Source organism: Brachionichthys hirsutus, chromosome 2 (genome assembly GCF_040956055.1).
Source record: "Brachionichthys hirsutus isolate HB-005 chromosome 2, CSIRO-AGI_Bhir_v1, whole genome shotgun sequence".
Taxonomy (NCBI): domain Eukaryota; kingdom Metazoa; phylum Chordata; class Actinopteri; order Lophiiformes; family Brachionichthyidae; genus Brachionichthys; species Brachionichthys hirsutus.
Window position 1 is genome coordinate 13,098,944 of NC_090898.1, and position 21,448 is coordinate 13,120,391.

The window sequence follows — 21,448 nt, forward strand, 5'->3', positions numbered from 1 at the left end:
GAAGAACATGCAAACCCCTCACAGAAAGGCCACAAGTCGGATTCGAACCCGCAACCTCCTTGTTTGCGCTCACCACTGCCCCACATGACCGCCTAACAGAGCTTTAGTGAATACTACATGAAAACCTACAGACTCACATTTATATCTCCAGACAGATGAGGCGATTCCACCTGAACTCAGACTCTCATGAATTCTGAGTGATGAGAAACTATTCCAAGAAAATGTCCACCGAGCCGATCTACACATGGGAATGGGAAAAAAAAAAACTGATTTGTCACAGGTGTGCTGGCCTTCAATCTTTGACACGGCAAGCCCTGCAGCTTGCAACACGCGTGTTTCTAATGCAGCAGTCAGGTCGCAGTAATGCCAGCTGTGTCCTTGCTCTTGTCCGTAAACGTGGGAGAGTTGCTTTTGTCTGATATGGATCCTGATGCCGAGGGCAGGGTTGGCGTGGAAGGAGTGTGGCCCGATTTGACTGATGGGTCTGAGTTGGTCTCTGTTTCAGTCTCCTGTTGCGAAGCCGTGGCTGAAAACAAAGCAAAGCAGAAAAGCACATGATGGCAAAATGGACACCGTCTCTCTCTACATGGGTTTGTCAGCACAATCAGTGCTTTTTGCAAGGTGCGGCTAGCGCAGTGGTTCAGGTACAGAGGCTGCCGTCCCACCAGCTGAGGCAGGGCGTTCTATCCCTACCCCATCATTCCCTGTCCGATGTCTTCGGCTGTCCTATCCATTAAAAAGCAACAGTGCCTCCCAAAACAAACACAATGATAAGCAAAGCCATTTTATTTTATATTTTGGATCACAATACAGGAGATAAGAAAAAAAACAGATTACTGAGTTTAATTTTACATACTGGACAAACTAGTGTGGCAAGTGCTCATGTTACCTGACTGTGTGCAGGACTTCATGTGTTCTGGCCAGTGGGCTTGTTGGCAGGGGTAATCGCAGTAACTTGTGTTCCAGCAGCAGTAGAAAATGGCCTCTTTCCTGCAGTTTGCGCACCACTGTTTCTTTTTGGTCTCATCCACTGCCAGCTGCTTTTCCGATTCAGTCTGCTTTTTCACCTCGGCCACCAGCCGTTCTCTTTCCTGCTCCAGACTCTGCCGCATCTCTGCCATCGTCAGTTCTTCAAGTGCAACAAAATCAAACTCAAAGGACAACTGTATTCCTATTATAATCACATGTAACCATCATTAAAAGAGCGAGTCTCGTCAGCTCACAGGAGGAGTGGGCATGCATTCCTGGAAGTAGGAATCTTACCAAGATTATGCTTCATCTCTGACAGCTCTTGTTGGTGCAGCCACTGGAGCTTCTCGATTTCTATTCTTAACCGTCGTATCTGTGGCAAAAGTAGACAAAGATCAAAACCTGCCAAGTACTACTACTAAATACGAGCCCATGGTGCAGAATTTACCTCTGCAATTGTGTTTCCTGATGTGCTTTTGGAAAGGTCATTGTAGATTTCAGTCATCGTCCCTTTTATTGTGTCCATGATCTGCAGCGTTTGGGGAAATGCATGTTATTAGTGCACAAAGAAATAGTAATTTGAGCAGAGCCGCTAGTGTGCAATTCAATAACTCACATTACATTATAAAGAGGGTGATTTTTAACTTACTTTATTTGTGTACTTGGTTATATCTGCAGCCACATCTGCTGAAACCGTGGGGATCTGCAAATCTCCGGAATTTAAAGAAGAGGAGCTGCTAGATGTGGCCTGGGCAGCTGTTGATGAGGAACTACTCTGAGGAAGGTCTTTTTGTTGCACTGCAATGGATACAAGGGAAATTGTACAGATTTTATTTTATTATATGAAGTGTACGGGTGATTTGAATGATTATGCTGATTTGTATATACCCTTGACTGCTTGTCTGGTCTGGTAGCGGGTACTTGAGGAGGAGTTCTGCTGTTGCGACTGCAGCTGCTGTGGGTTGCGTGTCTGCCCCGGACTCTGGGCCTGAGTTTGCGCTGCAGGCAGCTCTCCTTGCTGCTGTTGCCGCTGTACCTTCTGCATGTGCCACTTCTGAGAAGACGTCTGGAATTTCGTTGGATTCCAAACGACTGCTCGCTGCACGGCCTGGGCCGTCTCTTTGGGCAGTAGGGGGCGCTGCTTCTTTACAGCCGCAGGCACTGAGGACGTTGTGGAGACAGAAGCGGAGGCAGGAGATGGAGCACTGGTAGATCCACTGGGGGCTGTGGTGGCACTGGGCTGACCAGAAGCCGTCGTGGAAACTAGGTTAAGTGCTGCTGTGGTGGAGGGCTGCAAAGAGTCTTTCAGGGTAGGGGTGGCTTCCCGTGATGGGGTGGCTGCTGCAGCAGATGAAGGCACTTTACCTGGGAACAAAGAAAATATGGCTTTGGAATTCTGAGTGTTTGACTAGGGCACAAGGAAATGAGGTTGACTTGATGTATTTTTTTAAGACAGTACCAAAGAAAAATCATATTTTTGACTAAGTAAGTTCATTTAAAGTGTTTTGTTTTTCCATATGGATGGGAAAAGCTTCCCTCATCCATTCCCCCCCCCCTGTTAGGGTTACAAGCAAGAGTTGCAGATATTGAAGAAAATCTGAATAAAAAAAAAAAAGAAAAATCCAGACCATTGATTGGTCATAGATAATCTCAGAAACCAGTTGACTTATTGTCTGAGCTCTGACGTAACACGTTCAGCCATTTATCTCTTATCTTACCGACTGGAGCGGCTTGACTTCTTAGAAACAACTCACAAAAAGTACACAACACATTTAAGGTTTTCCATCGTGTGCGGTGGAAACACCAGACAGATCTTAGGTTTGCGGTTCCGTGTATAACTCATTTAGTGCATCGGTTAAAAAAAACAACTTGTATCATTCAAGGATTCTATTGAGAATAAATAAAAATAAGTTTTAATGTCATGTGAGACAGCATTGGTTGGGAGTGGGAAAAGAAGAATGTGTGGATGTGAAATTAGAAGTGATCTGACCCTGATTTTTAGATGGATGATGCAGAAGTTGCTACTTTGGCCTAATTATTTAACGCTGATTTGCATTCCATTTTTGACAAGGAAGAGATTATGGAGTTAAAAATCATGCATTTGGTTCTGTAGGAATGATTTTTAGACTCGAATTCTTTCCAAAGAGCTGGAAAAAGATGATAAGAATAAGTTCATATCCGCCAGTTGATTGGATAAAATGAAACTTTGCATGGATACAGCTTGAAAAGATGGTTTGAAAATGGAAAATGCACCTGACAAGACTTGCATGGCTTCTTTTAATTGGTGACCCACAAGTTTGAACACGGAATTTCTCGTATGCTAAAACGTTCCCACCTTCCAGCTTGGCAACGTGAGTCTCTTTGGGACTCTTGGCAGCAGAAGCCACAGCTTCTCTTCTCGCCCTCTTTGAGTCACGGCTTCCTTGTTCTTCTCCCAGGTCGATCACCAGCTCCCTTTCAGAATCAGAGTCTTGCTCTCCCGCTGATGTAGCAGAGGTTGCTCTTCCCTCCTCTGGGCCTTTAGGTTTGTCAGCGAGGGGCTGAGGCTGGGGCGTTCTGGGCTTTTCCTGCACGTCCCTATCCGGGCCATTGCTCCCCTGCTCGTCCTTTAGCAGGGGTTCAGAGGCAGCTTTCTCTGCTCTACCTGTAGAGCCCTCCTTGACTTCTCCTTCTGTGTTTGCTTTCGGCCTTTTTTTCTCTGCTTTGCCTTTGTCGTCCTGGGCAGAACTCTTTGGCTTGCGTTCCTCGTCACTGAAATACTCACTGTCACTCGAGTCAGACTTCTCTGAATCGTCGGTGTCACTGTGATCCACACCTTTATAAACATCTTCAGAAATCTCATCTATCCCTGTATCGAGAAACAAATGCGCCCGATTAGTTTCCCACAACCAGCGTGAAGTCACAGAAATAATACCGCACACGAACAAACGGACATAAGAACAGTTTTATTAATGATAGGGATGTTCTTGACTAACTTCCTTTAATTTTGACTAGATTAATAATTTGAAAGACAGTCAATACCGGTAGTATCTTTAATCTATTTAAGTGCAAATAGTGTTGAAGATTTTTGAAAAACAACATCTTAATTTGTATTTTTTAACATTAGCAACAGATATTTCTAAGACATGACCCAAATCAGAACATAATTTAAATATTCACATTAATAAAACATAAAAGTAGTGGTAATTGACTAGCGCCATGTTTCTGGTGCTGCCTCGTGAGGATAAAGCTAACCTGGAAGCTAACAGCACACATCCCCAGACATTAATGTCCACAGTTAACACAGCATGAAGGTTACAGAGCTACGATAGAACACAGCTTAAGATGATTGTATATGTACCGAGCTGAGCCTTGCAGCTCTCAATGGTCTTGTCCAGACTCCTGATTGCTCTCTTTGGGTTCTTGACTGTGGCTGATCCTCCTTGTTGCTGCTGATTTTGCTGTTGCTGTTGCAGCACAGTCTCGCTCAGCTCCTTCAGATCCATCTCAGCCTTCACCCGATCTGAAAGGAACCACTGAGCATTTTAATTTCACAGAAATTGAATACGATGACAATCAGGACGATAACGATATGCTTTCACTCGTCCCGAATGGGAAAAATCGTAAATAGCAGTACAGTCGTGGTGCTACTGACCCAGGTTGAGGTTAAGGATGCCACCTGTGCCTGCTGTTCTCTCCTGCTTGGGCATCAGTCCAGGGTTAAAAGTTTTCGGACTGCCTGCCACACTGCCTGCAGGACCCATCTTCCCTGAGACGGGCGATGCTGCAATTATAATAAAAGTGGTCCATTATTCATTATAATTTATGTCATAGGCATGACAAATCCCAAGTGCTGCCAGGAATATCTCTTTAGCTGCCAAATGCCATCCATCCATCCTCAACTGCTTATCTGGGGCCGGGTCACGTTGGGGTGGTGGGGGGGATGGTGGAAGAAAGATTAAAGACATTTTCAAAAGTCCTCACCTGTACAGTCCATTGACTCCTCTCCAGTGCTGTAATGAAATGCAGGATTCCTGCTGGCTTTCTCCATATCCTGTTCCCCATCAGACCCTGTGTGAATGGAGGAGTTGGTGCTCATGGGAGACCGAGGCATGTCTGTCACGGACACCCGTCGACTCATGCCACTGGGTGCGGAGGTTTTGCTGAGGGCCATCTTAGGAGACGTCGTTATATCGAAACTGAAGCGAAGTTTCTCCGGTTTCTCCGTCTTCACTGTTCCAGCGCCAGGGTTCGAGGGGTCCAGCAGCATCTGGAGCTGGTTATTGGCCGTGTAGGGAGTGCGGAAAGGTGCGTAGTTGAAGACCCCAAATTTCTTGCGAATGTTGTCCACATAGACTTCCATCTCTTGCATGGCACTGTTGAAAATGCTTTTAGTTTTCTTCACAGAGAAAGGGATCTCTTTGGACATGAGGTAGCAGTTGTTGATGGGGACCCAGGCTCTACAACACAGTTACAAAAACAAGAATATCCAGAACCGGTACATTAATCTCACTTCATGGTCATTCGGCCTCGGTTTCTGTGCAAACAAGGCAACCCAAGCAATGTCTCATCATCGATGTCTTTGTGATGCTCTTCAAGATGGTCCTTACCGGTCATGTTGTCCAAAGAAGCGCGCGTCTACCTGCCCGTCTTTTTCCCTAAGTGCTTTTGCTGGCCAGAAAGGAAAGCCTTTTAATTTAGCCCAGACCAAGGGGTGGGGTGGACTCTATTCGGGATAAAGCAAAAATAATTCAAGTATTTAGACCTGAACATGACGTGCAAACAACGCTCATACATCATGTTTCAAGTTGGTTAAAAACTTACACATGGCTCACAAAACCAATTGTCTTTTTTTTGGCATGAAGACAGGTAGCACTCTGGACACACCTCGATCTCGTTCATCTGCAAATCCAGATTGAATAATACCAATGAATTTAACTTGTCAAATCAGACACTTGTATAAAACTCTTAAGTTGGTAAAACGTTTTTTCCACCTCGTGTTCACAAATCTTGACAATGACTTTTGCTGTGGCTGTTAGTTTGTGATTACCTGAAAAGAAAACAAACTTCATTGACATTTGTTTCTGCAAATAAGGAACGAGCTGATCATTCTAATGTTCTGACGCGGCCTACCGCCATTGTAGATAATGCAGTTGTGTAATATCCATTTCATATCAGCAAGAAAGGCTTCAGTGCAGCCGTAGATTTTCTTTTTGATATTCTGTCGAAATGAGAAATATCGAGATTAAACATTTACAATTGCTTGAAATTGTTTTACAATTTGGTTTTGGTCAGGATCAGTGGTTTTTTTTAATGGCTTTCTGTAGCATGCTGTGCACTTCCAAATGGATTTTGCCAATGTTGCTAATCCAACAGGACCATTAGTTGTGTTTTTACCCTGTCAAAAATTACCTTCTCTAAAGTACACAGGTCCATAGGGTGGAAAATATATTCTGCATAATCCGGGTGCTGTTCCAGGGACACGGGCTTCTGAAAAGGCTCAGTCTGCAGAGGTTCGAAAAAAAAATGGATGCATTAACCAAGGTTTGGATGCTTCAATTCATAAATATATTAAATGTTTTTTGTCTTTTATTTATTGAGGGTTAAATGGGATTACAAAAAAACACTGTAAACTGGCAAGCAATGGATCTTAGTGAGTCTTACCCCGGGCTGTTTAATCTTTTGGAGTGCGAATTTGAGCAAGTAGGAGAGTTGGTCTATAGTCAGCATTGTCATTGCCTTACTCTGCGTTTCAATGCATTCAGCAACTGTAATTTTCTGCAACATCAACCACAGGTTTAATAATTAATGGTATTAATAAATAGCTCATGACAAAAAAACCACCACAAGGACATTTCAGGGGTTATCTTGTGAAAGGGTTACATTACCTGCCGTCTTCATATTTAAACATATTATATGCACAAAAGTATTCAGACACATCATTTCAAATAGAGGAGATGCAATGCTGTGGGAGGGGGGGGGGGTTCCAGGAGTTGGGTTAGCCCCCCCTTTGGTCTACGCTTCAGACTCTGTGCCAGCAGTTTGGGGAAAGGTGCTTTTCAGTTCTAGCATGGCTATAGTGTGCCAGTGCACAAGGCAAGATCCAGAAACACGGTGTTTGATGAGGCTGGTGTGGAAGAACTCTAGAGTCCTGACCTCAACCACACCGAACACCTTTGGAACGAACTGGAAATGAGATTGCGAAACAGGCCCCATTGCCAAACATTGGCGCCTGACCTCCCGAATGCTCGTCTGGATGAATGTCCAAAAATGCAAACACATACACACACACACACACACACACACCAAAATATTGTAGAAACCCATCGCAGAAGAGTGGAAGCCAAGTCTAGAATAATGCATCTGAAATTGGAACCGGTGCAAGGGCCATGTGTCCAGATACTTTTGTACATATAGTATATATATAAAAATGTGCATATTAATTTCCTTTAATCAAACAGATCTTTGTAACAGGTCAGACTTATGGTGTTCACTATTAGTCTGAAGGGGTGTCACACCCTGTGGGAGAGAAGTTGTGGGGTTTCTAGATCAAGCTCAGACAAAACAAAAGCATTTATTCTTCTTCTGGCTTCTCGCCACACTTTAGAGTCTGACACCCCTTTCGTGAACCAAGCAATGCGAGATTGTGCCTGGAATCCCGCAATCGTCGAAGTACACCCGTACACACTTTACAACGAGATACCTCACACTCTGGACAGAACCAGTCGCCCTCGGGCTCAGCTGGCAGTTTGAGGCACTTGGCGTGGTACACCCTGGGGCAGAGCTCACAGCAGAGCACCTGGCCCTCTCGGTGGCACAGCCAGCAGTAGAAATCATTCCTGCCGTCCTGCGGTACAACATCAACAGGGTCTGTGGTGAGTGCCGGCTGCTTCATATAGTAAAAGGGGCCGTGTCTTAGCTCGGACTGAAATGCAGGCAAGAGAAAACAAAGGGGGGGCAGGTTTCAAAAAAACAGGCAGGAAACGCAAACACACACACACACACACACACACACAACAAAAAGGTGCAGTGCAACAGAAACAAGGCAACAGTAAGTTGGGGTGAGCAGGGTAAGCAGCACAAAGAAAGGACAATATACGACAGTAGCTACGCGACACTTTTTAGAGTGGAAAAAACGCGGCTGGTTCAGCTGGGAGCCGAACAAGACTGACCCGACAGGTTTTGAGGCGTGAAGCTTGAGGCCTTCAGCTGACAGTCAACAATGCATGAAAAGGATATGTTTCCTTTTTAAACTGAGGCTTCTTGAATGATACAGCGTGTCAGTTATTTTCCACCATCTTAAATTACCCTTAACCTCATTTGAAGTAAACCAAATCAGTGACTTGGTATCAATTCATCTTGTGTAATGAAAACTTATCAGCAAGGCACAAACTGGGTTGGCAAAAGGCCTGATTAAATGTTACTACAATGATCTTTTCTACAATGATGTTTCACAGAGGACTAAAAGGGGGAAGGCACTTGGCGCCGGTTAACGTGGCTAAGCAGATATAAATGCCTGCATCGGAGTCATGGTTGGCAAAAATCGCCACGAGTGAGTCGTAAGAACACAAACGTGTAAAAACGTCTAGAACAGCGAGTTTAGCCGTGCTACGAACCTACAGGGCATTTATCGCAACGCGACGACTTCAGCATTGCACCGTGTATTTAATGCATCCACTGCTGAAACTCAAAACTCCCCATGTGGCCGACCTGGGAAGTAATATATTATAACCTTCCTTGTAGTCTGTTGCAGGCTAACGTTGATTCAAGCTTTTTTTTTCATTAACTTTCGCCTCTCAGTGCTTTCGTAAATCCCCCCCCCATTCAGTGAATTTCTTTGGAATGTGATTATATTGTTGGCTATGGGGAGAAGACCAACCGGCTCAACCTGCCATGGCCTTTGTTCTTCGGTCATTTTGGAGGCCATTTCTGCTGTTTTTACTTTCCGGCGATGACCTTTAGTCGCGTGCGCCACATGCTTGAAGGACGTGGCGCATTTCAGCGGCGTATGCTGCAGCCCTTACCTGGTCTTTGTTGTTACAGTTGACAGCCCCGGGTTTCTTCTTTTTCTTGAGGGGGCTGGGGGAGGTGTCTGAGGGAGAATGTCCATTGGAGGAATGGGTGGGACTCGAGAGCTTTCTCTTCTGTGGCGCTGCTGCTGCTCGCTCTGCTGACCCTGGCGGATCTGGGACTGGATTAAGAAAGGAAATTCAGTCGTCAACCGACATGAGAAAAGCTTGTCCACTGCGCTCAAATCCAACATATTAGGCCAAGTACCACAATTTATCCGATCCCATTCGCCTGAACTCTTAAGAGCTCACTGAGAAACCAAAGTAGCAGCAATTGAAACGAATCCGTCTCAGCGGAGCAACACAAATGTTCAAATGTTGATACTTAACATAATATCTTAACAGGCAGGCAGCCACGCATGACGTGTCGTCCGTGCAGCCCTGAGAGACCAGTGAACCTCACACACACACACACACAACAGTCCCTGAAGCCTTGACAACGAGGCCGTTTGACGCGTCACGGCCGAAGAGACTTACCTTTGGATCGTGCGGCGGTGTCCATCACTTCCACCACATCAGGCTCGGTCTTTACCTCGTCTTCAGCCAGACTGCAGAGCGCCAAACAGGAGCACACGGAAACACAGAGTCAGAAGGGGGTGTTCAGAAACCATATTGGCACAACAGTAAACAAGTGGAACGCCGCCGTCTAAGCCGGGCGCCCGGGGTCCCACGGGATCTGCCGATAGCGACTCCGCCGTTTCCATGGTCATTTCATTTCAGCCCATCATGGCAGCACCAAAGTTCAAATCCTTTCCATATCAGCGACTCTGAATATCGTCTTTATGTTTCGAGACAGAAAATGGTAATCGCCATGGCAACGCTCCTCTCCGTTAAGCAGGAGCCAGCTATTCACAGCAACCCATTTGGCTGATATCCCCCCGCCCACACCCCTCGCCCTTCAGGAGCGATTGCAGCTGCCGACTGGGGCCTGAGCGTTGTCGTGCACAATTTCTGACAAATGGCGAATAGTCAAATAGCGAGGAGAGAACCAGAGAGTGTCGGCCCATTCTACCGGAGAGCGCGTCTCATGGCGACCGAGTGTAAATGTTGATCCTGCCTCTTGAGCCCCTTCTGTAACGACAGAAAACCCTCCAAGGGTTTGAGTCCATGTCTTGGTGACTAATAGCAAGAGATAGCAAGTCTAACAAGCTCCAAACACTGTCTGTCTGTAAATGTAATGGTGGAGCTGGATCTGTGTCGTTTTAAACACCAGAACCAGAAATATCTGCCTGTTCTGCGCGTGTGTGTTCGCTAAACAAGCCAGGTTACATATATACACCCGAGGCTAAATCCTTACTTTATGAATAAATCCAAAAGCTTGAAAAACAAAAGATAAAAATACAGCTTTTGTGTTAGTGCAAAAAGCAATAACAGTTATTTCCAACATGCACGTTACAGACAAAGAATGATTTCCAAGATCTGTAATCTTGCTCTCCTCTGAAGGAGAAAAAAAAGGGATAAGAATGAAAGAGGGAGTCGAGGCAAGCGTTGGAAGTCTTTGAGTGTTTGGCTCCTCCTTTGTCAGCGAGACAGAGGGCCCGGTTCTGAGGATGTGGCCTTTATTCACAAGCCCCCTGGAAGAAAACCCTGCCCAGGACCCCTGACAGGGTCACACAACTCGACCAGGTCATAGCAGCGGCTGCAAGCTCTGGTTTCCAGCAAGGCCGAGGGGTTTGCAGGCCACCAATCAAAGGTCAACTGCATTTGCGGGATAAGCGTCTGTTCTTTTTTTTTTTTTTTTCCTTCTCCTCCTTCTAAAGTGAAGGAATGCTCCTCCTGTTCCCTCCTCCGCTCCCAGAGAGACATTCCTCACAAAGTTGATCAACTCTCCGTTCAGTGACGGCGCATAGGGGAGATTAAAACGCGAACCCTGTCAGCCTTTTCTAAGCAGACGTGACAAATTCCGCTACTGAAAGAGATTGGCGTGATTACATTAGCCCAATTTGTCAGCATTTGGAGATTTAACCGCGATCTTTCCGTCAAATTAAATACAAAATAGTCCGAACAAGCGAAGATACAAAACTGTAGATGACAGTCAGTGATATTCTGGATGCATTCCTTCGTTCTTTCAGGCATTCAGACCCATAATTACTGAATCAACTGAAACAAAAGGGAAATAAACGCATCATAGCTTCCGTCCTCCTCAAGAAAGGAAGACTTGGGTTGAGAAGAGTTTCTTTTAGTTTCTCTTACAGACACACACACACACACACCCCTCCAGGGCCTTCCTGTTCCGGACTGAGGGAACAAATGAGGCCCAAATGAAAATAGGAAAGCGTTGGCCAAGCCTCTCTGCAACGTGTACCATAACCCTGTAAAGAGAGAGCGTCCAGCAAACCCAGGCAGCCCTGCACACACACAAACACACACACACACACACATTTAATAAATATGGCAATACACTGCTGCAACTACCAAGAAGGCAAGATGATCAGCAGTAAAAAACGGATGCTGATCCAAAGGGCATTCTCAGATCAAAAGCTATAGGATCCATCACACAAGAAGAGTTGGGAAAATAAATCCGGATCAGATTCTGGGATATATTCCAGAGAGACGTGGTTTCAGGAAAACACTGACAGTATTCCTCTCTGCAAGTAGTACCTGATGGACAAAAAGGAAACCACAGTGACTCAGTGCCTTTAGATTCCACTCCTGTGAGAGACGAGCAGGGTTCTCTCGTCACAGAAAATGGAGGCCACAGCTTGCTCCCCTCCCCCTCCTCCTCCTCCTCCTCCTCCACCCCCCCACACACACACACTCTCCCCCATCCCCCACTCCAAGGCTCAGACTCAGGCACTGGCACATCCATGCAGGAGGACCAGATTATAATGACCAGAAACAACGTGGCTATGTCAAGACAATCCTGCAGGAATAGCCCGAGCTGATATCAGAGAGGCCGAAAGCAGCAGAGAGACGCAATAATCTGCTGCTTTTACGTTGCGTCTCCAGACGCCGCTCGTCCTCGTCCCCGTAAAACGCTCCCGTTACAGAATAATTCAACTTCGCCTTGAAGGAATGACATGTTGTATTCTTAAAACGGCACCCCCCCCCCTCACACACACAGACACACCTTAAAGAAGTCACACTGCTCACTCGTCAAACAGACAAATATTTGAATAGACTCCTATCAGAGGAATTGCTACACTCTTTTCACCGGAATTGCAAATTGAAAACACGTGGGATTGATGCCGTCGCCTCAGAAAAGCAACACGACTCGCCGAGCTCTGCGTCAAACCCCGAGGGAGATTATTAGGTTTCATGAAATGACTAGAGCACACTCCGCTTTCACGAGACCCCCCCCCCAAAAAAATAAAAAAACGGCACGCAGACGAGAGGAAATGCATCCTGGTCGCTTCAGTTTTTTCCTGAAAACAACAGCAGCAAATTAAAATGAAATGCAGAAGATAATCCATATAGTCCGCATTAGATAAAATAACAGATGCGTTAACAATGTTCCAACACCAGAGCATACAGCTAGCATAGCATATAGCATATCCTGTAAGAGAAAGATTTGACCTGGATTCTTTTTACAAGGCATTAAAAAGGGTGAATCAAAATGGCTGTGGAATTTTCCAGAAGGCCCTTCCTTGCTCTCCCTGCTGCTCTGCCTCGGATTGTCAATCTTTAACCTCAACTGCAGCTGCGATTGGCTGCGAGGCCATCATGGTGGAATATCATTGGCTGCCTCTGCCTCTGCCACACGGATCGCGGCGTGCGAGCTCCCCTCTTACAAAGCACTTTTGCTGCAATGCAGAGATTTCTCCCCGCATTAGACGCTTCTATATTCCTCCAGTTTGGCAGGCCCTTCCTGATACTGACGCTATAAATGCGAGAGGGGGTTTTTTTTGGGGGGGGGGCGCTGTGTCCATTCTTCCTTATCCATGGCCGTGAAACTGAAAGGTCCTGCCTGCTCTTGGTTTATGGGCTTCATCGCCTCCGGAAGAGGCCTAAACCGTCCGTCGCAACGCGGACAGCGATGTTAAGCATTGCTGACGTTTCCAGCAGTCGTTCTGCACATGCCGCTCGTGTCGGGTGGAGTAACTCATAAATACTCAGGGGTGAAAGTTCCCTCTTGGTTTTACACAGAGAGAGAGAGTGAGAGAGAGAGAGAAGAGGAAGCACTGACTATTTCTTTTGTCTGATTTTTAACTCTTCGCGTGTCACGAGACGAGAGCAAAATAAAAGGCTTTCATTTGAGCAAATGCTAAAACGTTCAGACATGAATGAAGAGTCACTGGAAAACAACAACAACAACAAAGCACTAAGAATTTCCCTTCTTCACCTTATCTGTGTAAAATGTGTGCAAGCTGTCGGCTACTTATGAAGTCACTTCTGTAAAACAAGAAAAGCAAAGAAGAAGATAAATATATTGGGTATACAAGTCACAGGAAAGCACTTCGTGTCTCGTGTTTCCTTATCCTGCCGTCTGATCTGTGAGGAGCTCCCTAAAATGGCCACGGCCAGTCTGAGGATCAGTGAGAAAGAGAGAGAGGGGGGGGGGCAATTTCACAATAGAGCTGCGTAGATGACGAAGCCCGAGGCCGCACCGCGCTGTTAACTGTAAACAGAAGAAGCCCACGAACGGCCGTGTTATATCTAAAAAAGATCAGACGGGGAAAATGGAAGATGGTTAACCTTCGACAAAAAGGGTTGGGCTCGCGCTCTGACCAACGCGGCGAGCAGAAACTGCAACCTCGGGAGTTTTCCTTTATGCGTTCTTCATCATACAGATTCGGAATTATCTGTTTTACAGACGGATAGAAAGACATTAGACTGAAACCAGCGTTCATTCATGTCCACCTAACAAGCACATCTGTGACCCCCCCCCCCCCCCCCCCATGTCTATTTCCCCAGCCTGGCATGACACGCAAGAAAACAGAACAGAGCCAATCGACTTACAAGGGGTACATAATACCCCCCCACCCCCACCCCCTATTCCTCCATTGCCCATCCCCCCCCATGCTTTCTCTGCCAGGCTGCCACAACAGAAAGGAGACGTGGCTGCCATTTCAAATTCTAACTCTCTTTTGCATTATGAAAAGGGAAAAGGATTTCCCATGGTCCACTCTGCCTCCTGTATGGCAGCCTGGTTGTCTGGGGGGGGGGGGGGCACCCATGTGACCCTGAGACACAGAGAGAGAGCAAGGGTGAGAGTCGTTACCCTGCTGCCTACCCTCAACGCTGTGGAGCCGAGAGGCCTGGCGAGGCCTCCAACCCAACCCAGCTCCTCCTTCTCCTCCTCCTCCTCCTCCTCCTGCACTCTAAACTGATTTTTTTAAGGTGTTTCACATTCAAACATGAGAAACCAACAGTCACCACTACAACAAGAAGGAAGCCATGTTGTTATCAGAGACAAAAAGACAGAGCTTACCTCTGTGGATGCATGGCTGCCTGACACACTGTTATGTCAACACTTATAAAACATGGAGGACACTCTCAGCCCTCGGCCGGGGAAGGCTCCGCTCTTCAGGGCAAGGCGATCAGGCCCCGGTGATGTTAGCCGGATCCTGATTGGCTGCTCTCCTCAGAGGCAGGATGCCAAGCTGCGTCTGATTGGTCAAAATGTTTCCTGAGTAATTATCTTTGTTCAGAGCAGGCAGGGGCAGCACGATGAGTGCTAGAGCCAAGGGAAGAAAAAGAAGCAGAGCGCAAGGCCCGAAGCCACAAAATAACACGATTAATGCGTATGTTTGGCATACAAACCACATGCAGCAATGTTTTCAAGCTTACAGATGTAGATTCAGGCGGTAGTTGTCCTCAGAGAAGGCTTGAAAAGTAGGACTGGCAGCATATCGACTGTGAAGAGCAGGACACCGTGGCTTCTCTGCACAAATCTCCATTTTTTTTTTTTTTTATGTGGAGCGGGCCTTTGTTTAAACTCCTCCCTCCCACTTTGCTGTTTCTACAGAAAAGGCTGTAGCTTCTCACCTATTTTGACAACTCAGCCTGCAGGAAAAGGAGAGAAAGCGACCGCTAAAATGAGAAATTACACAGTCGGTATACTTTTATAAACCAATACACATAGTAAAGGAAAAGGAAAGAGACCTGGGTATTTAAAGAAGCTAAGCTGCTGCGGGTCTCACACACACGACTGTTACAGTATAATGGTTGAGATGGCGTTAACCACATTCACAACCATATGACAAGCACATGTTTAGCAAGTTGTAGTCGGTATAAAAGAACACACACGTGTCTTCCAATCTCCTTCTTTGAAAAGAAATGAGAAAAATACTCAGTTTTGTACAGTGTGCTTCGTGTATTTCTGTGCTAACACATTTAGCAAAAGTAAGTTATATACACTATGAAAATATAAAGACATAATGTCATGCAGTCTGCGATAATATAATAACACTGCCATAAACACAATCCTGGGGACACGCACGATGTTGTCATTTTCCTGTAGAGTAAGTGCTAGCAAGTAATTAATAGTGATACTGCAATACGGTACATTGAATAATGCTGCAACTGTATGTCAGAACAATAAACCACATGTTGTTTTTAATATATATTATATTGTGTACTCATTGCAATCCAAACTATTGTCAGTATAATTGCCATATAATTCAGTCTAAGTGTGTACACACATGTGAGAGCTGACAATGCCGCCTTTGATGAAGTTCAAATACGGGAAACAACTCTGTCACTCGGTGATACAATGTATCGAGATCTCAAGAGTGGGGAAAAAAAAACAACTGCGCCCAACGTGGGGCTCGAACACACGACCCTGAGATTAAGAGTCTCATGCTCTACCTTTTTTTTTTTTTTTTTTATCTTTTATTATCAAAAATGTCATATTATTTACAAATTTACAATATATACATTGATAAAACGGGTGGCAGCAGTCCATACATGCATACTCATTCGTACTCCAAACCGGCACCGAAATCATAAAACCATAAACATAGCAAAACATAAGGGTGAGTAGGCACGAGGCCTCTCACCAAATCATAAACACATAAACTCAGGAAACATAATGGTGGACAGACACTTGGCCTCCCACCAAATCAAAACAAATAAATAAAACTGAACATCAGTAAGTCAGTCAAAATTGAATTTCAGTGCATCACCGTGCATTTGAACCAAAGTGCTCCCCTCAATAAACCCCTGCAGAAAGTCTTCGTGATCAATGTTTTTATGTAGTGTCGTTATTGTCCTCCTCACCATGTTCCTAAATAACCTCCAGACGTCCGTTACATTATTGTCGTAGTGGGCCAGATTCCTCCTGAATTTTACCGCATACCTTGCATGGCTCAAGACCAGGTTTAACAGATTTATGTTCTCCCCCTTCTTCTTCCCAGTCACTCCAAACAGCCACAACGCCTTCCACTCCATCTCCACCACATACCGTCCTCTCCAGCATCTGTCAATCATCTCCCTCATCCTCTCAAAATACCCCTGAAGCTCTCTACATTCAACAAACTCATGCATACACGTTTCTACACTCACACTACACACATCACATTCTTTCTTCACATTCACATCAAACCTACTAATTATTAAATTATTGAACACCCTATTGTGACGTAAAAGAAAATCAAAATCCTCACATTCATGGCTGTTCCATTTCACCCTCAGGTTCTTCCATATTGTTTCCACTCTCACTTCGTCCACTACTCTCACCCACACTCTCTCCGCAGCCGGTCTCCTCACCTCATTCGCCCTCAAGCATTTATACACCATTCTCGTCTTGACATTCTCCAACCTCACCCTCCGTTCACCCTCACCCACATACATCTCGATCTCTCCTTCTTCACACACTCCGGCCTCCTCCTCAATCATTCTCACCCATTCGCACGGCATTCCACTCTTCATTCTCTCCATCACTCCTTCCGCCGTGCCCCGCCAAATCTCTTCCTCCCTTTCCCTCACCTCATCCACTATCACCTGTGCCCTCATGAACCCCGGTACACAGAGCCGGCTCTAGGCATAGGCGAACTAGGCGGTTGCCTAGGGCGCCACCAGCTGGAGGGGGCGCCACTCCAAGTCTCGAAAAAAAATTATTAAAAAAATGAAAGAAAATAAACTAATAATAGTTATAATTTATAGCCCCAACGGGCGCCCTTTCCTCATGCGCTGCCTAGAAAATAAAAAACAAACAAATACAGGAAAAAATTAAAAACACCCCCCCCCCCACCCGTTGTTTGTCATTCTTGGTATGACCTGAAACACAATGCCTTGACCGTCCAAGGAGAGGGGGGGGGGGGGGGGGCGATTTATCAGTGCGCGTCTCAGCTAGACCGTGACAGTTGCTGCTGCAGAGAGGAGCTTCTCCAAACTAAAGCTTATAAAAACTTAGCTGAGATCCACGATGTCACAAGAGCGGCTCAATGGACTTGCTTTAATAAGCATAAATCATGAGCTTTCAAGACAGGTATCATTTGATGATACCATCAATGCCTTTGCCGCAAGGGAGTTCAGACGTGTACAATTTTAAATGTAAGCTATCATGGCAAAATTATTTGCTATGTATCTGTTTTGCATTGTTTGTGTGGAAGCTGTCAGGACTTTTAATTTCCTCTTAATCTGAACAGTAACCCTGTTTTATTTCTGTTTATTTATTTGTTTCTTTTATTTTATTATTATTTAATTATTATTTGTATTGTATAGCGCAGGCATGGGCAAACTAAGGCCCAGGGGCCATATGCGGCCCGTTGGGCTATTTAATCCGGCCCGCCGAACTTGTCCAAATTATATCATTAAATTAAGTTTTATTATAATTAAACCCCAATCTTTGACCTTTTTCCTGTATTGTTACCTGTAAAAGGCCAAATCATTTCATGTAATGGCTTTTACACATCATTTATATTAGCTCACACAAACACTCCATCCATCTGTTCTTGGTCCGGTCAAATTTTAGAACCCATTGTGGCCCGCGAGTCAAAAAGTTTGCCCACCCCTGGTATAGCGTGTGCTAGTTGTTTTGAAGAATAATTAAACTTTTAAGGTCCGTCATATGGCTGTTGTTATTAATGTTTTATATATATAATGTTTGCCGTGGGGGGGGGCAAAATCATAATCTCGCCTAGGGCACCAAAAAAATCTGAGGAGCCACTTGGGAGCCAAAAGAACCGGCTCTCTTAAAAGAGCTGGAATTCCCATCACTACACTGAACTGGAACAAGATGGTGGTTTAAAGCTAAACTTTGCTGATCTTCCTTTGGACAGTTTCTGGTTATCTGTTGCCAAGGAGTTCCCCGTTCTAGCCAACAAAGCTATTCTGACATTGCTCCCATTTTCAACCACATATCTGTGTGAGCTGAGCTTCTCAAGCTCGAGGGCGATAAAAACTACAAGCAGAGAGAGACTGAGAGCTGATGAGGAAGAGCTTCGTGTGTGTCTTCATTTTGTGTTCATCGAAACAGCCCCAGGTTTCCCACTATAAGTATAAATACATAAAAAAAACTATATTATTAATTATATGTATTATAATAAAGGTCATCTAATCTAATATGTACTGTTAGAGTGTCATTTTGTGTCATTTTGGTTGGGGGTGTGCCGCAGGATTTTGTAAATGTAAAAAATGTGCCGCGGCTCAAAAAAGGTTGGGAAACACTGCGCTAGACTAACACTTTTATTTTGAAACTTTCAGCGGAAGTTCCATCATTGTGATTGTGACTTCCGCTATTTAACGCCGGGCATTAGTGACGTCAGAAGTGTGTCTTGCACCGGACCGCACGGCCAGGTTTGGCATTTTCTAGCGTCGAAAGCGCTTAAAATGGGATAAGAGGAGTTAGAGGAGACCAAACGAATCCGAAGGCTTTGAAAAGGTGAGATGAATTTCCCGATTTATGACATTTTTACCGATTCACGCGTAATATAGTATGCTAACGGTGGCTAGGCGCAGCTAGCTCGAGCAGCCTTTGTATTTTCTCCAAATCCCTTTTTTCTGTTTTGTTCTCACGCCGATCCTAAATACCGCTCGTTTTCTGTGAGTGTCCCTTTGTTTCATGTCACATAAAAAAGACCGATGTGAGAAAATAATAAGGCCAAAAAAAAAAAAGGAACTCCTGTTCGTCAAATGACGATGAATTAACTTGTAGGAATGTTTATGGGATTCTGAGCCGCGAGAGAAATTAGACACCCTCAGGTGAGCTCTTCTGTTGAGCTGCACCCAGGTGTGGCTGGGGGGGGTAATGAAATGCAGTTTAGCATCTAACCGGAAGTGCAATTACGAGACAAATATTCAGGTTAAAAAGATTTTACGCTTGTTACGTACACAGATTTGGTGTTAGGAAGATTCTACAATCATAATATACGGTGTCTTAATCCTCCTCCTCTGTTCAGAGATGGTTTCTCCAGAAATGGCTTCTTCAACTTCTCTTTAAGCGTGCGTGTGTGTGTGTGTGTGCGCGTGCGTGGAGCAAATGGCACAAACAACTTTCAGGTGACTTCAACCTTCCTCGGCTGGAGGCCCAGAACTCTTTTTGTTGTTGTTTTTGTCATTGGATGTTGTTCTGTCTCTCTCACAGTCCTCAAAAATGCTGAGTCGACCTCTGACCCTGAAGGACAGCGATGGCAGGCGGCAGGGCTTGGGGGCGGCGACGGCGACGCCGCATCCAGCTCGGCCTTCGGCTGACGATGAAACGGGTTCGTTTTGATGGATGGAAAGTCCGTTTGAGAACTTCTGTTTCCACGCAGACCAGCTGAGCGAGGGAACTCACTGCCTTTTTGTTGTCCTTCAGAAGTTTCCTGACTTCACTCAGCCCCGGAAAAGGAAGAGACTGCAAGGGGGGTTGGGAAATGTATTGAGAGCATGATAAAGCGACGGTAGTCTCCTTATTTATGTCCCTCCTTTGTGTTATTTTGTATTTTATTTCTAACTACGCAGTTGTATTCATTATTACTACATAGAGGTGGCACTTCTCTTTTCATCATTTTGTTCTTCACACTTCTTTTTTCAAAGTGTTTGTCGACTTCAGGGGCGGGACTTCCTGTTACCATGGTCCCCAGGAAGCGGAAAGCATCTCTCCGTCAGTGCAATGGCAGCGTCCCTCATGGGGACGAGTCAGACGTGGATGTGATGCTGGTGGAGCGACTCGGTGCTCTCAAAGACTTTCTGATACGAGGCTTGGATGTGTGATCTGTGACATCACATCCTGTCAGCAAACCAAAGGCCAAATGAACACATGGGTTTTTTTTGCAGTGTATTTGCTGTTTTATTTTTTACAGTGTTAGATGTGAAACGTGAACCAGGTGGATAGAAATATAAATGTACATTTTCTTCGTATTGCTGATCTGAACTGCTCGGAAGAAAAGCCCATAACGGGCAGCTTATATTTTCAAGAGGTTTGTTAACATCAATACTCTATTAGTACTGGGGCAGTACTGAATGAGTACTACGGTGGTATTGTGTCAGTACTGGAGATCTAAAATATTTGGACCTTTTTTAAAATGTAATATATTTCAGCTGGCAAAATGTCTATATTTGGATCAATGCAATTTGTGTCTGCAGTTAGGTTTGTTGTTGATTATTTGTGGACATGAGATTAAAGTATGTATATTTACATTCAGATTGTCTGTGATGTCATCATTGGTGTTGAGAATTTGTTAATGGCTGGTTATCAGCTGGTCGAGTTTATGCTGGCCTCACAGCCAGATGGTACTGGGTTCGAATCGCGTCTGCGTCGGGGTTCTCCTGCTTCCGCCCACCTCCAAAAACATGCGATTTAGGGGAATCGATTACTCCAAATTGTCCATAGTGTATGAGTGCGTGCGTCGGTGTGTGCACGGGGGTGGGGGAATAGTTGGTATAAATGTTGAAAAGTTCAAAATGCCCCGGCTTCAAATCCCACCACGGGAATGGGATAGAGAGGGGGTAGCAGGGTAGGCCCAGGGCCGCCTGGGCGGGGTGAAGTGGACCGGTCCAGTTCACCCCGCCCAGGCAAGGCCCCAGGCCTACCCTGCTACCCCCGCTCTACCCCACTCCCACAGCAGGACTCGAACCCGGGGCCTCCGACACGGTGGTTGGTAGCAATACCAACCACCCCCCAGTGCGGGGTAGGAAACTCGAGGCATTAACAAAGTCATACTTGTCGGATAATGAGGTGCTATTTCAGACCACAGCGTGTTGCACTGGAGCTGTGCTTCTTCCTTATGCAACATCATACTGCATTCTCGGTGGTGCAGTGGGTAGCATGCTTGACTCCCAGCCAGAAGGCCCTGGGTTCGAAACCAAGGGGTGCAGCATCTAGTTTTTTTTTTTTTACAAGAATTTGAGGTTTGTTGTTTGGTCCTCGGCAGCTGTGCTGGATCAGTCGGTCTTCGCCTCTGCACTTTGTGATGATGCTGGAGAGACACTGATTTTGGGTGTGAGAGTTATTATTGCGTGTGGATTTTGGTTCATGGGTTAATGTGGCTTCCAGTGTGTGTGTCTCTAGTTCAGCTTTTCCCAACCGGTGTGCCGCGAGAGATCGTCAGGTGTGCCGTGAGAAA

General features: G+C 45.5%; 1 protein-coding gene and 1 long non-coding RNA gene across 2 annotated transcripts; one reads left to right on the forward strand and one right to left on the reverse strand.

Annotated features, from left to right (window-relative positions):
• Positions 1 to 350: 350 nt before the first annotated feature.
• LOC137906680 (MYND-type zinc finger-containing chromatin reader ZMYND8-like) lies at positions 351 to 14,402 on the reverse strand. Its single transcript, XM_068750971.1, has 20 exons — positions 14,389 to 14,402; positions 9,495 to 9,565; positions 8,973 to 9,139; positions 7,652 to 7,873; positions 6,613 to 6,726; positions 6,361 to 6,453; positions 6,082 to 6,169; positions 5,943 to 5,998; positions 5,773 to 5,850; positions 5,559 to 5,674; positions 4,933 to 5,408; positions 4,604 to 4,732; positions 4,310 to 4,471; positions 3,305 to 3,817; positions 1,858 to 2,334; positions 1,619 to 1,767; positions 1,418 to 1,498; positions 1,264 to 1,342; positions 890 to 1,129; positions 351 to 526 (listed from the first exon to the last, which is right to left on the reverse strand). Exons 1-20 carry the CDS (start codon positions 14,400 to 14,402, stop codon positions 351 to 353), a joined length of 3,501 nt encoding a protein of 1,166 aa, XP_068607072.1.
• A 4,250-nt stretch (positions 14,403 to 18,652) lies between these two features.
• LOC137907423 (uncharacterized) lies at positions 18,653 to 20,526 on the forward strand. The gene is made up of 4 exons (XR_011105935.1): positions 18,653 to 18,783; positions 19,486 to 19,603; positions 19,699 to 19,783; positions 19,920 to 20,526. It is a non-coding gene; the product is annotated as an uncharacterized lncRNA (long non-coding RNA).
• The last annotated feature ends 922 nt before the right edge of the window (positions 20,527 to 21,448 follow it).